General features: G+C 41.4%; 1 protein-coding gene across 1 annotated transcript in view; it reads right to left on the bottom strand.

The window, feature by feature from the left end:
- The window catches only part of CBFA2T2 (CBFA2/RUNX1 partner transcriptional co-repressor 2), a 35,805-nt gene extending 10,876 nt beyond the window's left edge, over nt 1-24,929 (bottom strand). Inside the window, 9 exon segments of the mRNA XM_066384045.1 lie at nt 1,052-1,120; nt 5,414-5,609; nt 7,653-7,738; nt 7,980-8,233; nt 9,451-9,632; nt 14,962-15,051; nt 20,142-20,383; nt 24,791-24,863; nt 24,865-24,929. Of these exon segments, the coding sequence (XP_066240142.1) occupies nt 1,052-1,120; nt 5,414-5,609; nt 7,653-7,738; nt 7,980-8,233; nt 9,451-9,632; nt 14,962-15,051; nt 20,142-20,383; nt 24,791-24,863; nt 24,865-24,909 (1,237 nt within the window). The 5' untranslated portion in view covers nt 24,910-24,929.
- Between the last annotated feature and the right edge of the window lie 1,583 nt (nt 24,930-26,512).

Here is a 26,512-nt window from a genome sequence, read left to right as displayed (position 1 = left end):
TTCCTCTCTGTCTCTCTCTTCCCCTCCCGCAGCCAAGGCTCCATTGGAGCAAAGATGGCCCAGGCGCTGGGGATGGCTCTGTGGCCTCTGCCTCAGGCGCTAGACTGGCTCTGGTCGCAACATGGCGACGCCCAGGATGGGCAGAGCATCGCCCCCTGGTGGGCAGAGCGTCGCCCCATGGTGGGCGTGCCGGGTGGATCCCGGTCGGGCGCATGTGGGAGTCTGTCTGACTGTCTCTCCCTGTTTCCAGCTTCAGAAAAATGAAAAAAAAAAAAAAAAGAAAATGTGTGTTGATTGAGATGGTTGGGAAAATAAATGTTTGGAAAGTTGCACATTATGCTAAGGAATCTGACCCCTTTTCTAAAGCAAATGTGAACTCCGAAGGGTTCTATGCAAGAAGAAAAGGCTGAAGACAGATGCCAATTAAGAGACTGGGGCAACAATTTAGAAGAGAGAGAAGAGACTGAATTCAGGCAGAAGCAAGCGGCACAGAAGAGGAGACAGTGCTGGCTGAGCCTGGCAGCATCCCAGGCCTGGAGGCAGAGGTGAACTGAAGAGTCGTGCTGTACAGGGAACCAGATACAGTGCCGGTGTGGAGGAAGTGGGACGGCTGAGGTACCTCTGGGCCAACCAGGCACAAACAAACGGGAGGCAGCTCAGTATATATAGAACTGATGCAGGTGGAGAAAAATGGGTGTAAATACAGATTTGGGCAGGTTGCCAGGAGCCCGGGCTTTCAAAGCCCTGTCCAGTCACCATCACCCCACTTGGTTTCCATCGGATGGACACTCCCAATGACACACTCTAGGCACTTGAGCCTTGACCGTCAGTCCCAGACTTAGGTTCTAGCAAACGTGTAGATTCTAGTGAATGCACCAAGCAAAATGAATTAAGCTACATGGCCAGAAACAGTGCATATAGAACTGGAGGGGAAGAGGCAGGGGCCTAGAGCTACATGGGAGGACGTTAGAGACCACACTTTCCCTCAGATATGCGCACCACTCTGGCATGATTAGTGAGGACATGCAACACATAGCAGACAGACACATACCAGTTTTTTTCCAAAACTCCACAGGTACATATCCTGTTGCCGGCCTGCTGCTGAATTCACGCTGAGAATCTACAGAAGAGAGATAAATAGCACAGGGTTGATAGCTATCTATCTTCGGCAGGTTTTACTTTTAAGAAAAATGTATCTGATCTCTCAGTCACTACTTAAGATTCAAACATGTATGTTCATTTAATGCAAAAGTATTCTAACAGGGGATAAACTCAGATTGCTAAACCACATACTTAATTTTAGCTCCCCTGCCCTTTTTATTGAATTTATTGGGATAATATTAGTCAACATAATTATATAGGTTTCAGGTTCTGGGTAACTTTTCTGATTTCAATAATTATTGTATCTTTGCCCTGGTCGGATGGCTCGGTTGGTTAGAGCATCGTCCTGAAGTGCAGAGGTTGCCGGTTCAATCCCCAGTCAGAGCACATACAGGAACAGATAGATGTTCCAGTGTGTGTGTGTGTGTGTGTGTGTGTGTGTGTCTCCCTCCCTCCCTCCTTTCCTCTCTCACTGAAATCAATAAATAAAATTTAAAAAATAAACAACTTTTGTATCTTCTATTTCTATTCTGTTCAACATTTATGAAAACTCATAATTTGGATGTATGGAACCTCTAATTTTTTAAATCTTCTCCCTAACTTGCCTGATTATTGGATTTATTAAACATATATATTCAGATTCCTTGGTTTCCGAATCATAATCTCCAGAGAAAGGCCTGGAAGTTTTTGTAATAGTCAGGTTACTCATTCTCAGAAAAACTGGTAACGTAAAAACTGATAACTGAGTCAGTTTCTTTCCTTTTTAAAAAACTTTAATTGGCCTGACCAGGCGGTGGCGCAGTAGATAGAGCAACAGACTGGAACACGGAGGACCCAGGTTCGAAACTCCGAGGTTACCAGCTTGAGTGCGTTCTCATCCGATTTGAGCAAGGCTCACCAGTTTGAGCAACAGGTCACTCGGTCTGCTGTAGCCCCCCAGTCAAAGCACATATGAGAAAGCAATCAGTGAACAACTAAGGTGTTGCAACAAAAACCTAATGATTGATACTTCTCAGCTCTCTCCCTTCCTATCTGTCTTTCTCTCTGTGTGTCTCTGTCACAAAAACAAACAAACAAAAAACTTTAATTGCCAAAACCTTAGGTGGCTAACAAGTTCATAAAAATATTAATGTATGACTTAAGAGAACACTTACCAAACCCCTAAATCCCCAAGAAATAAGTGGTAAGCCCATACTGTTTAAATGATGCTCCCAGACCTGTGGTCTCGTCCTGAGAACAGCTGATCAAGCTGCTGAGCTCTCACCTGCCTCACCTACCCCTCCGCCCCACAATCCCAGAGGAAACCATTCTCCTGAGTTGTGTGATAGTAATTTTGTTTTTCCTTATGGTTTTTGCACTTATTTATAAACCTTTAGATAAAATGCCAAAACTTCTCTTGTTGTCTGAACAGAATCTGTTTCTGAACAGATATGTTATTTGTGAATAACAAATTTCAGCTAGAGGGAACCTATATTCCATTACTTTAAATGGGTAGAGTTATAATTCCATCCTGTCTCTAGTCAATTTCTCTCCCAATCACCAAAACACTTAAATGCTAAATACTTAAAATCCATCAGGGGTTTCTGCATAACCCAAAATGTTCAAAACATGAATTTATTTAATCATTTAAAAGTCCGTGGTATGTATGTGTTTCATGCCTAGAAAAACTTCAGTGTAGAAGGGTCCTCAAAATGCTGGTCTGAACAATGTTTTTGTCCAGGAAGAGATATAGAACTACCAAAATGCAAAACAACTGTCTCTAAGCACACTGCTTAATTTAGAGGACATGTGTCACAACAAAGCTGATGGTGCCGATACACCCTGGCGGGGCAGGCTTCTTACATCACCCCAGGCCAGTAACGAGGAGTTTTTAGAATGGTTTTGGTTCACGTTTTAAATAGCACACTTGTTTCAGATATCAATTATGCTTTCCTTCTACATAGCAACAAATATGTACTACAAAAAATAAACAGTGAAATAAAAATATTAAATACATAGATACTAAAAGACTATTTCGGTCAGACAGACTGAGCGCTGAAAATCCTGAGAGATGGAAACACTGGGGTCCTGTGAAGAGCTAATCCTAAAACGACAATTCATCCTCCCCACTGACCTCATTTGAGAGTGAGGGGGATGCTAGTAATTATTACGACAGAACAACAGGCACAAACCGGGACTTTGCCAGGCAAACTGGAACATACAGTCACCACAGCTTGGCCGTCAGCAAAGAGTGAAAAAGGTGAGCACAGTCAGCGCAGAGAAGAGACTGCAATCCCAGCTGGAGGACCGGCTCTGATTACTACCTCACTTTGAGTTCCTGCAGTCACTGGTGGCAGGTCTGGGATTTGGATGGTGAACTTTGGGTAAATTTCTGCAAGTTGATATAGGTCTTCTTTGATGTCTGGCAGTGCATCAAAGTGGCTCAAGAGTCACTTCAGTGGATGGAGGAGTGCGATCCCAACGTCTCTGCAATGTTTTCCTAGTCTTTTTGAGGCTAACTGCTGTCTTTTGTGGCACATGCTAGGTTGTCCAAACAGATTCACTCTCCCTGGTGAGACTCGGGCACCTGAAGTGGTGGGTGGGGTACAGATGGCCCCTCGTTTATCTGTCTCTGTGTACAGGGCACCTGTTCAGTGACTGGGTGAATGTGATGGAACACTCTGGAGGGAACAGATGTGGTGTCCTGGATACCCTCTGGGTTGAGAGAACAGTTCCACTTCAGGCTAGAGAAAGGGAGGATGGGACAATCCAGCTTGGTATAGTAAAACTTTGTATAGGTCTCTAGACAGATAAATGATGTTTGCCTGGATGGTGAGTGGGAAAAAGACAAGGGAAAGAGAAAAACACATTCAGGGCTACTGTGAGGAATAAATGTAATGTATGTGGCAGCACCAAGTACATTAGGCCAGGCTGAAATATAATAACCAAATATTTGGAGGTCATCATTTAGCACAGGAGTAGTCAACCTTTTAATACCTACCGCCCACTTCTGTATATCTGTTAGTAGTAAAATTTTCTAACCGCCCACCGGTTCCACAGTAATGGTGATTTATAAAGTAGGGAAGTAACTTTACTTTATAAAATTTATAAAGCAGAGTGACAGCAAGTTAAAGCATATAATAATAATTACTTACCAAGTACTTTATGTTGGATTTTCGCTAAGTTTGACAGAATAAATCTTTTTTTTTTCTTTTTTTTTTAACTTTTGGGATTTATTTATTTATTTATTTATTTATTTATTTATTTTGTATTTTTCTGAAGCTGGAAACGGGGAGAGACAGTCAGACAGACTCCCGCATGCCCCCGACCGGCATCCACCCGGCACGCCCACCAGGGGCGAAGCTCTGCCCACCAGGGGGCGATGCTCTGCCCCTCCAGGGCATCGCTCTGCGGCGACCAGAGCCACTCTAGCGCCTGGGGCAGAGGCCAAGGAGCCATCCCCAGCGCCCGGGCCATCCTTGCTCCAATGGAGCCTTGGCTGCGGGAGGGGAAGAGAGAGACAGAAAGGAAGGGGGGGGGTGGAGAAGCAAATGGGCGCTTCTTCTATGTGCCCTGGCCGGGAATCGAACCCGGGTCCCCTGCACGCCAGGCTGATGCTCTACCGCTGAGCCAACCGGCCAGGGCCAACAGAATAAATCTTTATAAAACAACTTACTATAGTTAAATCTATCTTTTTATTTATATTTTGGTTGCTCCACTACAGCCCACCATGAAAGTTGAAACGCCCACTAGTGAGCGATAGGGACCAGGTTGACTTCCACTGATTTAGCACATATATAGTTAAAACAGCAAAATCACTAATGTTCTCAATCTCTAGGAAGATAATATTTCTTGAACATATCAGGTACTTTGACACATTTTGTCATTTACTCTTCATAATTATTTGGGATTTTTTTTTTATTTGTTTGTTTTTAAAAGAGAGAGACAGGAATATAGAGCTGCTCCTGTATGTGCCCTGACCAGGGATTGAACCAGCAACCTCTGTGCTTCAGGATGATGCTCCAACCAACGGTGCAATCGGCCAGGGCTTAATTTTTTATTGATTAATTGATTTTCAGAGAGACAAAGAGAGGAAGGGAGACAGAGGGAAGGCAGAGAAGGGAAGCATTCATTTGTTGTTCCACTCAGTGGTGCTTCCCATGTGTGCCCTGACTGGGGATCAAACCTACAATTTTCTCATTTTGGGACATGCTCTCAACTAATACTGAGCTAACCAGCCAGGGCTTCATCTGGGTTTTTTAAACTCCACATTCTAGCAACATCTTCTTTCAAACGTAAAAGATAAAAAAGTCGGCCCTGCCTGCCACCTTACCAGTGCTGAGAGAATCTGCATTCCCAGGACTGTGCTGCCTGGATACCAGGTCGCTGCTCGTTTTCCTCATCTCGGTGTTTTCATTGTATCGTCTTTTCCAGTAGTTGAGCTCCTCTCGGTCAGATTCCTGGCAGCGCCGCAGAACAGCCATGGAGCGTCTCGTTTTCTCTACCATTTCCATAATGCAGTTCAGGGCCTGCGCCAGAGAGGGAGTCAGGCAGTGACAGGTAAGGACATTCAAACACCAGTGTGCAGATCAAAGACAGGTCATTGACAAAATATATAAAGAATGAAGGTTTAAGTATCTTATAGATTTACCAATATCAAGTTTACATTTTAATTGTTTTTAAGACTTTTATTTATTTATTTTAGAGAGGGGGAAGAAACTGAGAGAAGGGGAGGGGGAGCAGGAAGCATCCACTACCATATGTGCCATGACCAGGCAAGCCCAGGGTTTCAAACCGGCAACCTCAGCGTTCCAGGTGGATGATTTACCCACTGCGCCACCACAGGTCAGGCAAGTTTACATTTTAAAGCCTTTCTTGTTGCTTCTTTTAAAATATGTATGTGGCCTGACCTGGCGGTGACTCAGTGGATAAAACGTCGGACTGGGATGTGGAAGGACCCAGGTTCGAGACCCTGAGGTCGCCAGCTTGAGTGCGGGCTCATCTGGCTTGAACAAAAAGCTCACCAGCTTGTATCCAAGGTCGCTGGCTCGAGCAAGGGGTTACTCAGTCTGTTGAAGGTCCACGGTCAAGGCACATATGAGAAAGCAATCAATGAACAACTAAGGTGTCGCAATGCGCAACGAAAAACTAATGATTGATGCTTCTCATCTCTCTCCATTCCTGTCTGTCTGTCCCTATCTATCCCTCTCTCTGACTCTCTCTCTCTGTCCCTGTTAAAAAAAAAAAAAAAGAAAAAGAATGCAAGCAGAGATTTCGCCTGTTGGGTCAACTGGTGGTCAGTATCATCCTGATAAGCCAAGGTTATGGGTTCGATCCACGGTCAGGGTGCATACAAGAATCAACCAATGAATGCATAAATAAGTAGAATAACAAACTGATGTCTGCCTCTCTCTCCCTTCCTCTCTCTTAAGTCAATAAATCAATAAATAAATTTTAATGCAATCAGACAAATAATGCTCAGAGACAGTATCATGCAAGATGGAAAAAGCTACTGCAGTTATATTTTAATGAAGTACTACATCTCCCCTTCCCTTTTTAGTGAGAAGGTAAACCCCTGCTTAAAACCGGACAGAAAACTCAGGTTTACATTCTGTACCAGTATGCTAATTCTCATTTGTTTTTGCAGAAGCTCCATTTATGTAATACTTCCTATATACTAGGCCCTGTGATAGCACCTTACATATTATTACAACTCGCCTGTGAATTCAAATACAGCATTTTTTTATGATCAAAGAAAGAATAAATTTTAAAAATTATACTTGACACACAATATTATTGGTGTGTAACACAACATCTTGACATCTATATAACTTATGAAGGGATCACCATGGTAAGTCTAGTATCTATCTGACTCAGTATAAAGTCGCTTCAATATTACCAACTACATTCCCTATGCTGTATAACATTACATCCACATGACACTTATTTTGTAACTGGAAGTTTGTACTTCTTAATCCCTTTCACCTTTTAATCCACCCCCTGCCCCCTCCTTTCTGGCAACCATTAGTTTGTTCTCTGTATCTATGAGTCTGTTTTCTACTGATTTGTATAATTGCTTTGTTTTTTAGATTCCACATGAGTGAAATCATATGGTATTTGTTTTTCTCCATCTGACTTATTTCACTGAGCATAATACCCTCTAAGTCCATCCTTGTTGCTGCAAATGGCAAGATTTCATTCTTTTTATGGCTGAGCTAAAACAAAAAAAGGAATGGAATTTTTTTAAGTTATAAAAATTAAGGCTTTAAAATAGTGAAGCAACTTACCCATAGCTCAAATGTGGGAAGTGGCAAGGCTGGGACCTGAACTCACAAACCTCTCGTACATGACTTTACTTGGTTAGGACTTGAAGGGATTACTGCACCACAAATATCTGGGAGTTACCCTTAGCTCTATAGCTGGGGGAGTAGTAGATAAATCAGCTTTTATTGCAAAGACAATGGCGGCACTGGTTAAGTTAACTCAAAACACACATACTTTATTATTACTGGTAATATTAAGAATTAAAAGTAATAAATAGTTAGGAAAATTATACACTGTAAGAGTCTTACATGATCCAGATGTTTCCATTCATCAGCCCATTCTCTTTCTGTCAAACGGTGGTCTACTAATTCATCTTGATAGCCTCCATTAAGACCTATTAAAAATTAGACATTAAATTTGAAGACAGAATGAAGAAGACAGTAAACAATTCTATCAAGCACACACACACACACATTCATACCAACTATGAGCACACCACTAAGGTAATGATTCACAACAGAGGTGAGAAACACAAAATGACATAAAACCAACCCCCCAAAAAATCACTATTGAGAATATATTTTAAAACTCCTAAATTGATTATGAAAAAAAAAAAAAAGGCTTACGTCACTTACTGAGATTGTGATGTCTATCACGAACTTCTCGGTGTTCTAGCATCTTGTTGGGTTCGCGATACAGGTGGGAAGTTGCAATATCTTCTAAGGTGTAGTGCTGAAGAGGCGGAGGTGTAGGATGGAATTGACCCCCAGGATTCATAAGGGGCACAGTGAGGGCAGGACTGTGCCGAGGAGCAGGGCTGATTGTACACACTCTCTTGGCAGGAGGCTCAGGGGGTATCGTATCTCTTTCAAAACTGCTCTCTTCCCTCCTGTGCAAGAACGGGAAGTATATTCTAAGCCCGTCAACAAGCGTTCACGCAAACATGTCTGTGAACATCTTGCTATGTATTGTGCTATGTACTTTCACAAAGAAGACCATAAGAAAAGGTTTGACATAAGGTATGAACTAAAATGTCTTCAGAGGCCAGAGAAATAATGGAAATTGCTGACTTATTCGAGCACGAAAAGAGTTCTAATTCAGCCACAACAAAGCAGAAACATCTAACCCTCATGGAACTAAGTGAGAGACCAAGGAGATGGCATTTTCTTATGTGATAGGAATATGGACGATTATGGGTTCAACAATGTTTAGGAATTTGTTACTATGGAGGTCAGTTATTGAAAACAGTTCTCCAAAGGGGAGAATAAAGGCTCAATAAATAATACACTTGTGAATTGGTAGGGCTTTTAGTCATTTAGCTCCAATTGTAACAATTTTCCACTGTTGTTAAAAAACTGCTTCCTTGACAAATCATAAAATATTGTGGTAGACACTCATATGAAATTTCCAGAATAAGTTAATATAATTTGTCTTCAAAGTAATAATGATTCATTAACAAGTATCAATACTTAATTGTTATACTTTTACAAAACCTCACACAAAAAAATGCTTTGGGCAGATAATTTCTTAGGGTTCTGGAGCAGTGGATACATAGGATGCTCTAGAGCAGTGGTCCCCAACCTTTTTTGGGCCACGGACCGCTTTAATGTCAGAAAATATTTTCACGAACTGGACTTTAGGGTGGGATGGAAAAATGTATCATGTGACCAAGACAAGCGTCAAGAGTGAGTCTTAGACGGATGTAACAGAGGGAATCTGGTCATTTTTTAAAAATAAAACATCATTCAGACTTAAATATAAATAAAACAAAACTAATGTAAGTTATTTATTCTTTCTCTGAGGACCGGTACCAAATGACCCACAGACTGGTACCGGTCCGCGGCCCGGAGGTTGGGGACCACTGCTCTAGAGCATGGTTTCTCACCAGTGGCATAGTCATCTGTAGTTTTTAAAAAATATTCATTTCTGGGAGCCACACCTATAGAGTTGAGAAGCATTCTGCTGCCCGATACTGGGACAAAGCAAAACTAACCTGAGAAATACTGAGTCCACACCTATATATATTATCAAACTTTGTTTCACAAGCGAAGGGGAAGCTCAGAGTGGCTCCAGAAAAGGAAGGACACCCTAGCTCTTCTCGCTCACCTCTCTGGACTGGGCCTCTTTCCGTTGCCATGCACTTCCATGAGGAGCTCCGAAGAGTCGGCAGGGGACGCAATGCTCGTGTTGAGCAGAAGGTGCTCGTGCTGAGCCAGGTACTGGGACGGGGTCTGCTTGGCGGCGCGCGCGCAGTGCAGCAGCTCGCGCTGCAGCAGGGGCAGGTTGGCCTGCAAAAGGAGGGGGGGCTGGCAGGCAGTTTCCCAGGGCTGGCCCCACCATCTCAAAGGCTTCACAGGCAAGGAGGCACAAGACCACAGCCTTTCTCTCCTTGTGAGTCAAGTGTCATCTAGTCCACTGAAACTGAAAAACTGGCTGACTTGCCTCTTGTCCCACAAAATTTAAGTCCCCTTAAGGAAGAGAAAGTGCTTTATTTACCTTTGTATCCTAATACAAAGTCAAACAAAGCTCAGTAAAGATTTGTTGAACTTAGTATTAAAGCTTGCAGAGTTTTGAAGACTTTGGTCAGAAAGAGAACGAGCGTGCCTTCATGAGAGTAGGAGGGTCTTCCTCTCCCTCCTATCATTACAGGTTCTGGTCTCTCTCCGCTGAGCGCCTTAACCCTCCCATGTTCCCCAGGAGACTGCCAGGGGTTCTGGAAATGCTGACTGCTCTAGTCCGCTGGAGCAAGAGCTTGTAACAAATACTATTGGGAATGACTGAAATGAAGCCTTACACTAGGCTCTGAGATGCATGGGTAACCATGGGCAGGACAGATTTCTTAGTGTGGCGCCCTCACTGGGCACACTTCCTTATTTTGCAATCAGTTAATTAATTATGTACAGTTGGAAAACTTTAACAGGAAATAATCATATAAAAAACCCTATACTCTTTCAACGGAACTCTAATTCCTTCATATTATATAAATATACATGTCTTGCCTGACCAGGTAGTTGCGCAGTGGATAGAGCAAGCATCAAACTGGGACGTGGAGGACCCAGTTTCAAGACCCCGAGGTCGCCAACTTGAGCGCGGGCTCATCTGGTTTGATCACTGATCACCAGCTTGGGCCCAAGGTCGCTGGCTTGAGTCAGGGGTTACTCAGTCTGCTGTAGCCCCACAGTCAAGGCACATATGAGAAAGCAATCAATGAACAACTAAAGTGCTGCAACAAAAAAAATTGATGCTTCTCATCTCTCTCCCTTCTTGTCTGTTTGTCCCTATCTATCCCTCTCTGTCTCTGTAAAAAAAAAAAAATATTATATATATATATATATATACACACACACACACACACACACACACACACACACACACATTTCTCATATTGCTTTTTTTTTTTAGCACGTGTGCATGCACGAGCTTGCGTGTACAACACGGGGGGAGAAGAAGAGGTAGAGAGGGGGAGAGGGAGGAAGGGAGAGGGAGGAAAGGAGACATGAGAAACATCAACTTGTAGCTGTAGTACATTAGTTGTTCACTGAATGCTTCTCATACGTGCCTTGACCAGGGGGCTCTAGCAGAGCCAGTCACCTTGAGGTCAAGCCAGCAACATTGGGCTCAACCATGGGATCATGTCAATGATCCGGCGCTCAAGCGTGTGCCCCGCACTCAAGCCGGATAAGCCCACGCTCAAGCCAGCGACCTTGGGGTTTTGAACATGGGACATCAGTGTCCCAGGTTGATGTTCTATTATCCACTGTGCCACCACTGGTCAGGCTTCCCATATTCCTTTACTTAAAAAATAAAGTAAGAATTATACTTTTTTACCCCAAATTTAAAAACAATTCACACTAAGCCCGTAACAGAAGCCTTTATTCCAATGGAAACTGATGAACAAGTGAAAGGAGGGTTTTAAAATATGTAAGTAGTCATCCCTCTACTAAGGGTTAATTTAGCATGCACCATAATTAGTGACTGTTTTAAAGCAGAAATAAGTTGACAAAAACCCAAATGCTAGCCAAAAAGCTGCAATAACAACCTACCTCATGCTGTTTTCCAAAATAACACAGTTAAGAATAGGGAATTTGATGATATAAGACACTTTTTAAGTCTGTTCTATAACCTCAATCTTGTAGCAACTGTAAAAACTTAATTGAAAAAGTACCATGCCAGTTCTTTACATCTGTGACATGTATGTACCATTTGATGAGTTAAAAGGGGGGGAAAAGGGGGGGGCTAATTCTTTCCCAATAACACAAATTTCACAAATCTTTCTTGATTCCGGAATCTTGGAGGAAAGTGCTGGCTCTGACATACAAAAAGCAGACCAAGACAGAAGGAGCACAGCTGTCTGAAGGCTGAATGAGGCCCCCAGGCCGCTCCAGAGGCTGAGACGTCAGTGCTGTCAGAGGAGAGCTAGAGCAGGCAGTGCCTAAGACCCATGTGATGTCTGGAATGTCTGCTGTGCTCCAATCAATGTAAAGAGTGTTTAAAAACTGGTATTGGTATACTAGGATGACCCATCTTCTTGATGTTATTACATTTTCTTGAGAAATGAAAGTATAGATAAAGATGGTAAGAGGAACATAGTATTGGCCAGATATTTAGGCTTTGTGAGTTAAGGGGCAAAATTGAAAATATTATATACTCATTTACAAGATAGGAAACAAATTTCTAAATATTGTATTGATAAATGTTAAAATATAAATAACAAATGAGCACATTTTGTTTTTTTGTGACAGAGAGACAGAAAGAGGGACAGATAGGGACAAACAGACAGGAAGAGAGAGGGATGAGAAGCATCAATTCTTCATTGCGGCACCTTAGTTGTTTATTGATTGCTTTCTCACATGTGCCTTAACCAGGGGGCTCCAGCAGACCGAGTGACCCCTTGCTCAAGCCAGATGAGCCCGCGCTCAAGCTGGCAACCTTGGGATCTCGAACCTGGGTTCTCTGCTTCCCAGTACAATGCTCTATCCACTGCGCCACTGCCTGGCCAGTGAGCACAGTTTTTATTGTTGTTGTTGTTAACAGGCTAATGGAAAAAATGAAATTCATTTGGCAAGGAGGTGGATTAAGGAATACAACTTAATTGGGGTTCAAAGTTATATTACCAAACGAATTACAAATATTCATTTCTAAAGCCAATTCTCTCCAGAGCTATAGAAAACTATGCAGTGGGTTGGCTCTGGGTCGCAGGTATCTGAACTGTGCCTGGTCTAGAGCACACTGTATCTGACCATAGTCTTTCTGCCTTTAAGTTATCCATAACTCTGCAAATTACAGGTAACAGCAATACACACTAATTGTTGTCTGGGGACTCACATATAATTATGTCTAGTAGAGGTTCAACTGACTTCCCTTTTCCACTGTAGATGAAGCTAATTATCATATCAATAATCGTGATCTAGAAATGTTTCTATTCTTTAGGTTCTCCCCCGAACTGGTTCTAACACCTTACTTATTCCCTCAAAATCTTTGACATGGCTTCATTTTTTCTGTTAGTCATAATGTACCTGTTTTTGAAAATAACGGTTTAATAGGAAACAACAGTAACTTTACAGTGGGAAATTATGACAGACATAGCCTTTACCAAGTGGTCAAAGTCAACATCACCAATGATGGGATCAATTAATATCTGTCTCCCGACAGCATCAGTGATATCTCACCTGCTATTTACTGTCTAAAATGTATAACCCGATTCTCAGCATAAGAGTCAGAAAAATCCAAACTGAGGTAAATGTAGCCCTGGCCAGGTTGTTCAGGTGGTTAGAGAGTGGTCTTGATATGCCAAAGGTGCAGGTTCAATCCCTAGTCAGAGTGTATATAATAATCAACCAATGGCCCTGGCCGGTTGGCTCAGCGGTAGAGCGTCGGCCTAGCATGCGGAGGACCCGGGTTCGATTCCCGGCCAGGGCACACAGGAGAAGCGCCCATTTGCTTCTCCACCCCTCCGCCGCACTTTCCTCTCTGTCTCTTTCTTCCCCTCCCGCAGCCAAGGCTCCATTGGAGCAAAAATGGCCCGGGCGCTGGGGATGGCTCTGTGGCCTCTGCCTCAGGCGCTAGACTGGCTCTGGTCGCAATATGGCGACGCCCAGGATGGGCAGAGCATCACCCCCTGGGGGGCAGAGCGGCGCCCCTGGTGGGCGTGCCGGGTGGATCCCGGTCGGTTGCATGTGGGAGTCTGTCAGACTGTCTCCCCCTGTTTCCAGCTTCAGAAAAATGAAAAAAAAAAAAAAAAAGAATCAACCAATGAATGAATAAGTGGAACAACAAATCATTGTTTCTTTCTCTCCTTTTACCTCACTCTAAAAAAATCAATCAAATAAAATTTTAAAAAAAGAACAAAAACAAATCCAAGTACATCTATAAATTAACCATCTTGTAGTCTTCTAAAATATGAAGATCATAAAAGGCTGTTATTCCAGATTAAGTAGACTGAACAGATACAACAATGAAATGCAAGATGTGATTCTGAATTATAAACAGGACCCCTAAAAAAGATTTTCTTTTGCTGTAAAGAGTATTAGTAGGACATTCTATGAAACACAAATAAGGTCTGTAAGTAATAGTATTTTATTAATGTTTTGTCTGTAGCTTACTTGCAAACATTTCTGAAAAAAAAAAAAATTTAAGATAAAGAGAATAATATTGCAGATGTGATAAAATATTAAGATTTGGAGAATCTGAAGGATACAGAAATTTTCTTGTATCATTCTGCAACTCTTCTAGAGCAAGAAATTGTTCCAAAATAAAGATTTTTTTAATGGGCATATTACATATAAATCTAACACTCTCTTACTTATCAGATAAGCACAACCATTTTGAACAGTGTCCCCAAAAGTTATGTTTCAGGGAATATTAATTCCAGAGGGCATCTATACAAAGCTGGGGACACACCGCCTTCCCACATGTGCTTCTGTCCTTAAAGCAGTGATTTTCAACTCGTGTGCTGCAATTTTTAAAACATGCAATACCTGACTATTTAGCCAAGGGCACTGACCTCTTTTCCCTTAGATTGTCAAATTAAAAAGTGACAACAGTCAGCAGAACAGCCGTCTGGTGTGAATGAAATCAAAATCATATATTTTTTTGGTCAGATCAGCAAAATATGTATCTTTTGGTGTGCCACAGAACTTTAATAATTGGTTTACGTGTGCCATGAGATGAAAAAGGTTAAAAAGGCTGCCTTAGTGTAAGAGTCTGAACTGCAAAGGCCTCTCTTCTGTCTTAATGCCTCCTCTGATAACACGCTCTTGATCCTCTGATCACAACCATAAGATGTAGTATCTAGTTATACGCTAAGAGCCCATGGCCTTCCCGTCACCCGTCACCCCTACCCCTTGGGTCCACGCCCCTCCTGCTCCACCCTCCACCTGCTCCTGTGTGCTGTCAGCAGTCTGCAGACAGACCACAACTCAGGGCTTCTGCGATTCTCATCAATTCTAAGACTCACCTACAGACTGCACTCACACTTCTCTAGCAGCCCAAAGTAAAAGAAAGACGTGAAAATATGCAAGCTGCCACAATTTAGATCACAGAACAGCGATTAGTAGCAGATCTTGAGGAAATGTTAAGATAAATAATTACATTCGGTATTTATTTCATAAAAATTACCTTGAGGAATGGAATCACAAAAGGACGAAGAGGAAAGTTTGTAGCTTCTTGGAGCTTGCAATGGAATTCTTCAATTGTTACTGTTGAATTCTGCAAAGAGAAATAACCTTGTTCAACCTCTAAAACTAGACACTATCTTTCTCATATAAATCCCTTTTAAATCATTAAATGAAGGATAATTCCTTTACTGAGCACTATAGTGAGCTCAGATCCCTCTCAAAGGCTAACCCAATTATTTCCTGTATATAAGAAACTCAGTCTCCTTGATTTTCCTTTCTCTACTACCCCAAATCATTTTAAATCCCCCTCTATGCTTAGGAGCCTGGGTTGCAAAATAGAGCGCTGTCTTCCTCACTACCCATGGAGACAGACTCAGGTCCCTTGATTCATTTCAGTCACCTCAGGTACAAGAAACCAGTCTAACAATGTTTCCAGTTGAACAGATCCTGATCAGTCTAGGATGTGAACTTAAAGTCTCAACCTTTGATTTCTTCAGAAGTTGTTTTCTCCACAGGTTCCGCCAACTTCTTAGGATCAGGTCCCCAAATCTTCTAAATTAAAAGTTTAAAAAAATGTGCCTCTGCAAATCAGAGCACCACCCAACAGGTAGGCTGCCATTGGTAGATTTAAGTATTCCCAGGAAAGTTATTAGTGTTTCTTCTGTATTTTTTTTTCAAAAGTCTGACTTACAACTAAGATTCTCAGCTCCTCTGCTAAAAGGAATACATAAATAAAAATATTTTTTTCAAAGTTCACAAAATACTTTTACTTTTTAATTCCCTAAAACTCAGTACAATAACAAAACGAGTTGAAAACAAAACAAAAAAAACTTGGTATTAATCTGAATTCTTGCTTCCCTGAAAGAACAACCACCACTTCTGCTATATTTACAAAATCATTAAATGTTCAAAAATGTAACTTGCACAATACAAATTATTCATCAGTACCATATTACTTCTTAATAAGAAATGGAAAATATATAGGCCCAACAACAAGAAATTGCATTAAAAATTACAATACAGTCATACCTCAGAACACTTACGTGGAGGTAAATTTGTATGAATTAATGAGAAAAGGTGTCTGCAATATATTGTTAAGTGAAAACTCACAAACAGAACAGTATGTTTTCCAAAATTCCATTTATGAAAATACTAACACACAAACATAGTATTTTAACTGTATGGAAGGATATTACAGCAGCAATTATTTCTGGATGTAAAATTATGTTGGAATTTCCAAATATGTCATTTCATACTAAAAATTTCTTTTAAATTTTTAATACTGGTTTTAAGTACATGGCATTTGTATAATACAACCAAAGATACCAGTAATCAGGACTAAAAATTAAGTGTAAGAAAATGATATTCTTTCCCTACTACAGTGAATGAAATCAGGCCTCAAAAAGTCAAAACAAGTAGAGTAAATGTATGGGAAGATGGTATGAATGACTCCAAGCTTTCCCGGATGGAAAAGGGAGAGCAAAGATGAACTGGGCAACACAGAGACAGTGACTTAGGCCAGTGAAGCTGACTCAGAACGATCAGTACTGAAGACACCAGGCGCTCCTCTGTCTATGAGAAGTGGATGAAAAGCCACTGTTCTTTTATCCTTTCCTCTCAGTCAATTATTTAACAAATAAAAGCACAGCTTTTCCCTCTAAGCACTCATAGTATAGTATAACGATTGTCAACCTTTTTCATCTCATGGCACACACAAACTAACTGCCAAAATGCTGCGGCACACCAAAAAACATACGTTTTGCCAATCTGACAAAAAGTAGGTATAATTTTGATTCACTCATGCTGGATGGTTACTGGTACATTGGTTATTATCATTTTTTTATTTGACAATCTAAGGGAAAAGAGGTCAGTGCCCCTGACTAAACAGTCATATATTGCATGTTTTAAAAATTCCTGCCCTGGCACAGTGGTGGAAAAGCGCTGGTCTAGTGGGAAAACAGATAAGTAAGCTATTCATTACAGAATGATCAAGGTACACATGCACGGGACACTACTGGTACACAGAGAAGACATGCTTAAGCTGGCTTGGGAGAAAACTAGGAAGGATAACAGAAGAGGCATCTGAAGAAGTGAAGATGCAAGCTTTGGGAAAAATGCTTCTGACAAAAACAGAAGAATGTAAGAAAGGCACAATGTGAGAGGATCTGTCCTCTGGGTCACAACAGCAACATCTATAGTTGTCTTAGAAGACAATGGGCATAGCTAGGCAATCAGAGAAAATTTTTATTTATTCATTCATTTATTTATTTAAAGATTTACTGATTTTAGAGAGAGGAGAGAGAGAGAAAGGGGAGGAGGAGGAGCAAGAAGCATCAACTCATAGTAGTTGCTTCTTATATGGGCCTTGACCAGGCAAGCCAGGGGTTTTGAACCAGTGACATCAGCATTTCAGTTTTATGCTTTATCTACTATATCACCATAGATCAGGCAAAAAAAAATTTAAGACTTTATTTATTCATTTCAGAGAGGAAAGGGGGAGAGGGAGAGAGAGAGAAAAAGAGGGGGGAGGAACAGGAAGCATCAACTCCTATATGTGCCTTGGCCAGGCAAGCCCAGGGTTTCGAACCAGTGAACTCAGCAGCATTCCAGGTAGACACTTTATCCACTGCGCCACCACAGGTCAGGCCCAGGCAAAATTTTTATTCTTTTAAAGATGAGATAGCTACAGCCTGACCAGGCGGTGGCGCAGTGGACAGAGCGTCAGACTGGGATGCCGAGGACCCAGGTTCGAGACCCCAAGGTCGCCAGCTTGAGCACGGGCTCATCTGGTTTGAGCAAAGCTCACCAGCTTGGACCCAAGGTCACTGGCTCAAGCAAGGGGTTACTTGGTCTGCTGAAGGCCCATGGTCAAGGCACATATGAGAAGGCAATCAATGAACAACTAAGGTGTCACAACAAAAAACTGATGATAGATGCTTCTCATCTCTCTCCGTTCCTGTCTGTCTGTTCCTATTTATCTCTCTCTGACTCTCTGTCTCTGTTTAAAAAAAAAAAAAAAAAATGAGATAGCTACAATCACAGGAAGTGACTTTTCTTTTACTATTGAAATTATCTTTAAGCACAAACTCTACTTAATTTGTTGATGGAACCAGCATAATATTCTGATGTCTGCTTTACTTCCAATTATGCTCACTCATTTTGACATATACGGCCAATTCTATTAGTCTACATCCAGTAAGACTTTTTCCATAGTAGTGTAAAACTTTACCAACAAACACTTTTATTCTTTTCAAAACAAGAAACTTTTCCCTATCTGAGGAAGGTGGTTCATTGTGTCTAGACTATTTTTCCAAATAATATGGTTTATGCTGAATACTGGTCATCTTCTGGGAGTCTGGACTTTGCAAAGTGCCAGGCAAAGTGCCTATGTGCCCAGGCCACGGTAAAATCCTTTCTCACTGAGTCTCTAATAAGCTTTCCAGGACAGAAACAATGCACACATGTTGCTGCATTTGAGCTCTATGTGACCAATCACAGGAAAACTGCACATGGATTCCTGCAGATTCCAACTGTCTCCTTTATGATCCAGCTGTGTATCCTTATTATGCCTCTAATAAATCTCAGTGGTGAGCACGAAAAATGTGCCAGGTCCTGGGAATTCTTCTAGCAAATCTCAAAACATGGGGGTATAAAAAGTATAAATTTTGGTACATTCCCCTACAATAAAACCCACAGCAATGAAAATGAGACCCTGGCTACGTGGTTCAGTAGACAGAGTGTCGTCCCAGCATACCAAGGTCGCATGTTGGGTCTCCAGCACAGGAAGCAATCAATGAGTGCACAACTAAGTGGAACAACTAAGTGGAACAGCGAGTTGATGCTTCTTTCTCTCTCTCTCTCTAATCAATGAAAAAATTAAAAAGAAAATGAATAACCTACAGCTATCTATGAAGCAACAGAGATTAAATCTCAAATGACTAAATAATCATTTACTGCATTTTGCCTTCTATGAAAGTTTTGCCACACTAGACCAAAAATTGTTTAAGGTAGCAGTTCTTAAACATTTTAGTCTCAGGAAGTCCTCTAATTTATTTGGTTTATTTCTATCAATCACCCACCATATCAGAAATCAAAACTGAGAATTAAAAAAAATATTATTAATGCACTTCAAAATAACAATATTTTCCCAAAATATGTAATGAGAAGAATGGTACTATTGTTAGTTTTATAAATCTCTTTCATATCTAGCTTAATACAAGACAGCTCAGTTCTCCAAGATACTTCTGCTTTTAATCTGTTGCAACATCCTATATCATGCTGCCTCTAGAAAATTCCATTGTACAATCATGAGAAAATAAGAGTGAAAATGCAAGTAATATCATAGTATGATTATGAAAATAATTTTTACCTCCTGGACTTTCTAATAACAATCTGAGGGAATCCCAGGAGTCCCTGATTTTACTCTGAGAACTGAAATTTGAAACTTCAATACTATGATACTATGATTCATCTTTACCACATATAGAGGCTAACATGCAGGAGCATGGAGTGCTTTTACCAGAGGTAAATTTCGATTTACAAACATTGGGAACTGACAGAACTTCCCTTACATACTGGGAGTCAAATCCCACCCAGCTATCACTGTCAGAAAATCACTCCCTTAAACGACAGCTACACCACACTCACTATAGAAAAGAAAAATTATGTGTACCTTACAAACTCTAAAGAAATCATATTTGCATGTGGAGCTAAAGATTGTAATCCCTTTGGTGCTATTTATTTAGACCATGAAACTTGTAATTTTACAAATTATTCTTCTAAAAATTAAACTTGCTACTTTTCCTTTCTCCTTGGCTTGGAAATAATGCACCAGGCACTGAATATATTAAAAGTAACAAAACCTGGCATTAATTTGGTTGAGTCTCGGTGGCCTGTTGAAAATCAGTTTTAAGACATATTCAAAGCTGCTTATTAAAATTAAATCAACACCATAAGAAATAATTAGGTAAATATTATAGATTTGTTTCTTTGATAAACATTTTTATACATAATTGAAATCCACAAATCAACGGTTTTTTACAAGTTATATTAATAACTAGTCTATAGATGTGCCACATTGCTACAGGCATGGGATTGAGTAGAAATATTATATGCACAACTCTGCTGGCTTCGGGTCTGAGCCACGCACTCAGGCAACGGCTGCCAGGATGCAGTACTTACCACCAGTGCTAGAACAAGAGTCCGCACCTTCTCCCCAATCTCAGGGGAGATATCATTGCCGAACTGCTGCAGAGTGGTGAGGAAACGTTTTAACTTGCTGAGCTGCCGGGCACCACAAGTGGCTGGCAATTGTTGGTTTGTTAGTGCAGAGGATGTGGAAGAGGCAGGACCATTGCTGAATCTCTGTGGTGGTGACGGGGCACCGTTCAGGGTAGGAGGAGAATGGTTGGTGCCATTGCTTACTGAAAGAAAGCCAAACAAAAGACTCAGTGAAAAGCACAAGGATTTTTGACAGGTTTTTCTCCATGCTTTCTCCTTCACTTACTTCAATTTTGTAAAGCACGCGTTAAAAGAGTACACAAGATAATGTTTCTGCCCAACAAAATTTCCATATAAGTGAGACAGACTGCCAGGTAAAAAGTGGTAACAGTAACACAGAAGTACTCAAAGAGTAGAGTGTTACTAGAGCACAGAGAAGGAACATCAAACTCTGCAGGTGCCATGGGCACTGTGTGAGATGAGTCAGGGAGAATATTTATTTTGCAATGAAGGAACATTCATGTCCATCTTTTATGTCACATTTTCCCATTAGGGTCCCAAAGAAGCTAAGGCAGTCAGTTAGATGTAGCATATGAATAGGACACCCACAAAACAGTGTGTTACTGCGAAAAATGGTTTTTTTTCTAGGCTACAGGTTTAATGACCTATTCCTGCAGTGATATCTCTGCCTTTGACAAGTGCTAATAGATTAATACTGCCAAATTCTTGGTCATTCAATAAGGTATGTTTCTAGACATTATACAGGACATCCCCATTCTATATTTCTGCTCAAATTATAACACACTAATTAGTTTGTTTTTCAATTATCCTATTGTTCTTAGTCATTTTTTGCTAGTTTTAACTTGGAACACAATCCTAGAGCTAAATCCTTGGCGGCATTAAATAAAAATCTTTCTTCACTAAACAGTGAAATAAAATCACCTAGTGTCTATGAGTCAATAGATTTTCACTTATTCATACCCCACTTGAAAATCTAAAACCATATCTAAAAACATAAAGAATTTAAACCAAGACCTAAACCAAATTTAAAGAACCCAATCATTTAATCTTCACCTAACTTAGAAAACTGTCATTTACTTATAGACTGCCTAATGCCAACTCATTAATCACGAAAAATCTTCCACTTCCACACCAGTCATTGTTGTTTAACCATTAATATTTCTACTCATTGACGGACCTCTATTCTGATTTGATCTGTAAACTCCCTTCAGCGTACATAGCTCAGCTAACACCTGTATTAAGAAGGATTCCTTGAGACTGCTGATCCATATTAAGGTAAATCCTAGGAGATTTAGTAATTCTTCTCTTATGCTATCCATGCTTCCGTTATGTCATTTACCGAATTATACTGACTTGGATTGCCTTAATAGGTTGTACACTTCTTGAAGAACACTTCATACATCTGTGTATACTAAAATTAACTAAGTAGTGTAAGCTATGTATACTGTATACACATTAACTTTGTTCATTAGCTAGCAATGTTCCTTGTTCAGGACAATGCTGCTGAATATGACTCACTGCTTAAAAGACTAATAGGCTGAGGGGAAATGGGTGGTTTCTCTTGTGTCTTCCATTAAAAAAGATCACTAGAGCCACTGGAAAGAAAGCTCAATACTCAACCTCAGCAATCCAGAAAATTAGTTGCAGTGGTCTGACATTTCTTTGTGCTCACGGAAAGGTCAATGGCCACTGGAGAGCTGCCGTCTTTTGAAGCAGCCCATTGAAATAACATATTATTGTGCTTTTAGCCACCCTGATGACCAGACAAGCTTTCCACAACCTCTTTAGTGAAAATGTATAATTAGAGTTTCTGAAATAAAATATACCTACCCCCAAGTAATCAAATATGGAGGTAAAAAGGGTTTAAAATTTACATATACATATTTTCAGTTATCTGTACCTTGAAACATGAATGATTACCTGGGTTTAAATCTGTCTCATTTCAAAATAGTATATTTAAGGATGTATAACTTTAAGACAGAAAACATAATTTAGGATAAAGGATATCAAAATTCATTTTATTCACTCTGGCTCAGACAGCTGCAGTTATAACTCATTCAATTTCAAATGTTTGAGAAAATAAAAATTAAACCTTCTATTAAAACTGTACACCTTGGCCCTGGCCGGTTGGCTCAGCAGTAGAGTGTCGGCCTGGCGTCCGGGGGACCCGGGTTCGATTCCCGACCAGGGCACATAGGAGAAGCGCCCATTTGCTTCTCCACACCCCCCCCTTCCTCTCTGTCTCTCTCTTCCCCTCCCGCAGCCGAGGCTCCATTGGAGCGCTGGGGATGGCTCCTTGGCCTCTGCCCCAGGAGCTACAGTGGCTCTGGTCGCAACAGAGCAACGCCCCGGAGGGGCAGAGCATCGCCCCCTGGTGGGCAGAGCATCCCCCCTAGAGGGGTGCATGCGGTAGTCTGTCTGACTGTCTCTCCCCGTTTCCAGCTTCAGAAAAATACAAAAAACAAAACAAAAAAACAAAACAAAAAAAAAAAAACACAAAAAAACCCTGTACACCTTTATGCTCTTTTCTCATCTTCAAAACATAAATGTTTGAGCAAAAATAACGTGCGAGCTTGTGCAAAGGTGTTTAAATAAGAAAATGTGGCCCTGGCCGGTTGGCTCAGTGGTAGAGCATCGGCCTGGTGTGCAGAAGTCCCGGGTTCGATTCCCGACCAGGGCACACAGGAGAGGCGCCCATCTGCTTCTCCACCCCTCCCCCTCTCCTTCCTCTCTGTCTCTCTCTTCCCCTCCCGCAGCTAAGGCTCCATTGGAGCAAAGATGGCCCGGGCGCTGGGGATGGCTCTGTGGCCTCTGCCTCAGGCGCTAGAGTGGCTCTGGTCGCAACATAGCGACACCCAGGATGGGCAGAGCATCGCCCCCTGGTGGGCAGAGCGTCACCCCGGGTTTGCATGCCGGGTGGATCCCGGTCAGGCGCATGCGGGAGTCTGTCTGACTGTCTCTCCCTGTTTCCAGCTTCAGAAAAATACAAAAAAAAAAAGAAAAGAAAAAGAAAAAAAAAAAAAGAAAATGCATATATCCTGACCAGGAGGTGGCGCAGTGGATAGACCATAAAACTGGGATGCAGAGGATCTAGGTTCTAAACCGCAAGATCACCACCTTGAGCATAGGGTCACTGGCTTGAGCGTAGGATCACAGACATGATCCCATGGTCACTGGCTTGAGTAAGGGGTCACTCACTATATACAAGAAAGCAATCAATGAACAACTAAGGTGCCACAATGAAAGATTTATTCTTCCTTCTCATCTCTCTCCCTTCCGGTCTGTCTTGTCACTATCTGTCCCTCTCTGAGTCTGTGAGAGAAAGAGAAATGAATGAAAGAAAGAAAGAAAGGAGGGAGGGAGGGAAAGAAGAAAGAAGAAAGAAACTAAGAAAGATATTTTCTTCTGCTTAATCAGGGGAAATATCTGTAAGGGTCAATGTGACCTATAGCATGGGCGTGGAAAGACAAAACTCAAAATCTAGATGTGTGTGTCTGTCTGCACAGATTTTAAGATTTTAAATTGAGGGTTCTTCTGTTTTATTTTGTTTTGTTTAGTATACATGTAGGACTGAAACTGCTGAGTTATAGGGTTTGTGGAAATTCAGCTTTAGTAGATACTGGTGAAGAATTGTCTCATACTTAAAATAATGTATGACTGTTCAGGTTGCTCCACACGTACTCACCAAAACTTGATATTATTTTTCATTTTGAATATTCTTGTGGCTGCACATGGTATTACATTAGGTTTTAGTTTACATTCTATGATGACTACTAGTCAAGTTGAATGTCTTAGATTTATTGGCTAATATAATTCTTATGAAACTGAAATATGTCCCCCATAAATTCCAACATTGAAGTTCTAACCCCTCGGCACCTCAGAACATGACTATATTTGGAGATAGGACCTTTAAAGGTTAATGAGGTCAGATGGGTAATCCCTAATCCATTATAACTGGTGTCCTTATAAGAAGAGAAAGGGACAACATGAATGCATGGGCCCAGAGGCAAGGGAGTAGGAGACTATAGCAAGGAGGCAGCTTTTGCAAGACAAGAATAGAGGCCTCAGAAAAATAATCAATCCTGTTGATACTTTTATCTTGGACTTCTATCCTCTAGAACTTTAAAAAAAAATTCTGTTCTTTAAACCACCTAGTCTATGGTATTTAGTTAGCCCCAACAAACTGATATTCTCTTTTTTGTAAAGAGATTTACCATGACAGTCCTGGAAAATTATTAGAAGTAATTTGATCATTTTATCAAATTTATTTTAATTCCTATAAATCAATGTAATACTTTTACTTCATTATTTTAGAGCCACAGAAATTAAAATACCTACTTACCAGACAAAGAATATGGAAAAAATATTGGTACCACTAAATTTCCAAATGCCCAAATTAGCTAAGTACTATTTTCAGAGGGCAAAAGCAATTTCTAAAAGAAATGACCAGATATACATTTCTGATACATATATTTTAATAGCCATTTTGAAAGGCATGTGCATAGTATATGCGGAAGGCTTAATGGCAGTCAGTCACTTAGATACAAACACCACTCTGAACCACAAACCCAAGTATTAAGAGGTCTCACATGCTGTAGGAGTAAATGACACTGGCCTGGGTCCTCCAGGGTTTATTGGTGGGAGAGGTGGCATGGTGGGGGGGGGAGGATCTTGACTGTATCTTCACTTCTACAGGCGATCCAGGCATTGCTGGCACCCTTTTCTCAGGACCAACTGTAGAGAATAAAAGAAATCGAGGTCAGAGTATTCTATAAAATAATAAAAATAGTGACAATAATCGGAAATACGAACATTTTTCTAGAGGACTGAGAAAAAAATGCTTAGTTTAATAGGCTAAATAGTGGCCCCCCAAAAAGCTATCTACCTTTTAATTCCTTGAACTGGAAAAAGAGTCTTCGAAAATGTAGTTAAGGATAGTGAAGGGAGGAGATCATCCTGGACTACCTGGTCGGCTCTAAATCCCATATGAATGAAACCCTCAAAAGAAGAGTTGAAGAGACATACACAAAGGGAAGAGTAAGTGAAGACAGACACAGTCACACAGAGAGGACACAGTGTGATGATGGGGCAGAGATTGGAAAGTGCATCTACAAGCCAAGGAATGCCGAGATTGTCAGCAACCACCTGGGCTAAGAAGAGACGTATGGAATAGAGCAGGGGTCCAAACTTTTTACACAGGGGGCCAGTTCACTGTCCCTCAGACCGTTGGAGGGTCGAACTATAAAAAAAACTATGAACAAATCCCTATGCACACTGCACATATCTTATTTAAAAGTAAAAAAAAAAAACAAAAAAAAAACGGGAACAAATACAATATTTAAAATAAAGAATTTTTTTTTTTAAACAGGGGCAGAGAGACAGAAAGAGGGATAGATAGGGACAGACAGACAGGAACGGAGAGAGCTGAGAAGCATCAATCATCAGTTTTTCATTGCGACAATCTTAGTTGTTCATTGATTGCTTTCTCATATGTGCCTTGACCGCAGGCCTTCAGCAGACCGAGTAACCCCTTGCTCGAGCCAGCAACCTTGGGTCCAAGCTGGTGAGCTTTTTGCTCAAGCCAGATGAGCTTGCACTCAAGCTGGCGACCTCGGGGTCTCGAACCTGGGTCCTTCCGCATCCCAGTCCGACGTTCTATCCACTGCGCCACCGCCTGGTCAGGCAAGAACAAGTAAATTTAAATCAACAAACTGACCAGTATTTCAATGGGAACTATGGGCCTGCTTTTGGCTAATGAGATGTTCAATGTCTGGTTCCATATTTATCACTGCTAGCCATAACAAGCCATAACAAGTGATATGACGCGCTACTGGAGCCGTGAGGCGTGCATCCCGCGTCACCGAAAGTAGTACTGTACGTGAGCATCCGCATCCTGTGCTCCTCTCACTGACCACCAATAAAAGGTGCCCCTTATGGAAGTGTGGCAGGGGCCGGATAAATGGCCTCAGGGGGTCGCAGGCGGCCCGCGGGCCATAGTTTGGGGACCCCTGGAATAGGGTCTTCCTCTGAGGTCCCAGACAGGATCAACCCTGCTGATACTTTGCTTCTTTTTTGTTTGTTTGTTTGTTTTTTAAATTTTTCTGAAATTGGAAACGGGGAGGCAGACAGACTCCCGCATGTACCCGACCAGGATCCACCTGGCATGCCCACCAGGGGGCGATGCTCTGCACATCTGGGACGCTGCTCTGCTGCAACCAGAGCCATTCCAGAGCCTGAGGCAGAGGCCATGGAGCCATCCTCAGCGTTCGGGCCAACTTTGCTCCAATGGAGCCTCGACTTCAGGAGGGGAA

The sequence above is a fragment of the Saccopteryx leptura genome, chromosome 5 (genome assembly GCF_036850995.1).
Source record: "Saccopteryx leptura isolate mSacLep1 chromosome 5, mSacLep1_pri_phased_curated, whole genome shotgun sequence".
Classification (NCBI taxonomy): Eukaryota; Metazoa; Chordata; class Mammalia; order Chiroptera; family Emballonuridae; genus Saccopteryx; species Saccopteryx leptura.
The sequence above is the reverse complement of the archived record's forward strand: the minus strand, read 5'-3'. Positions and strand labels throughout refer to the sequence as shown.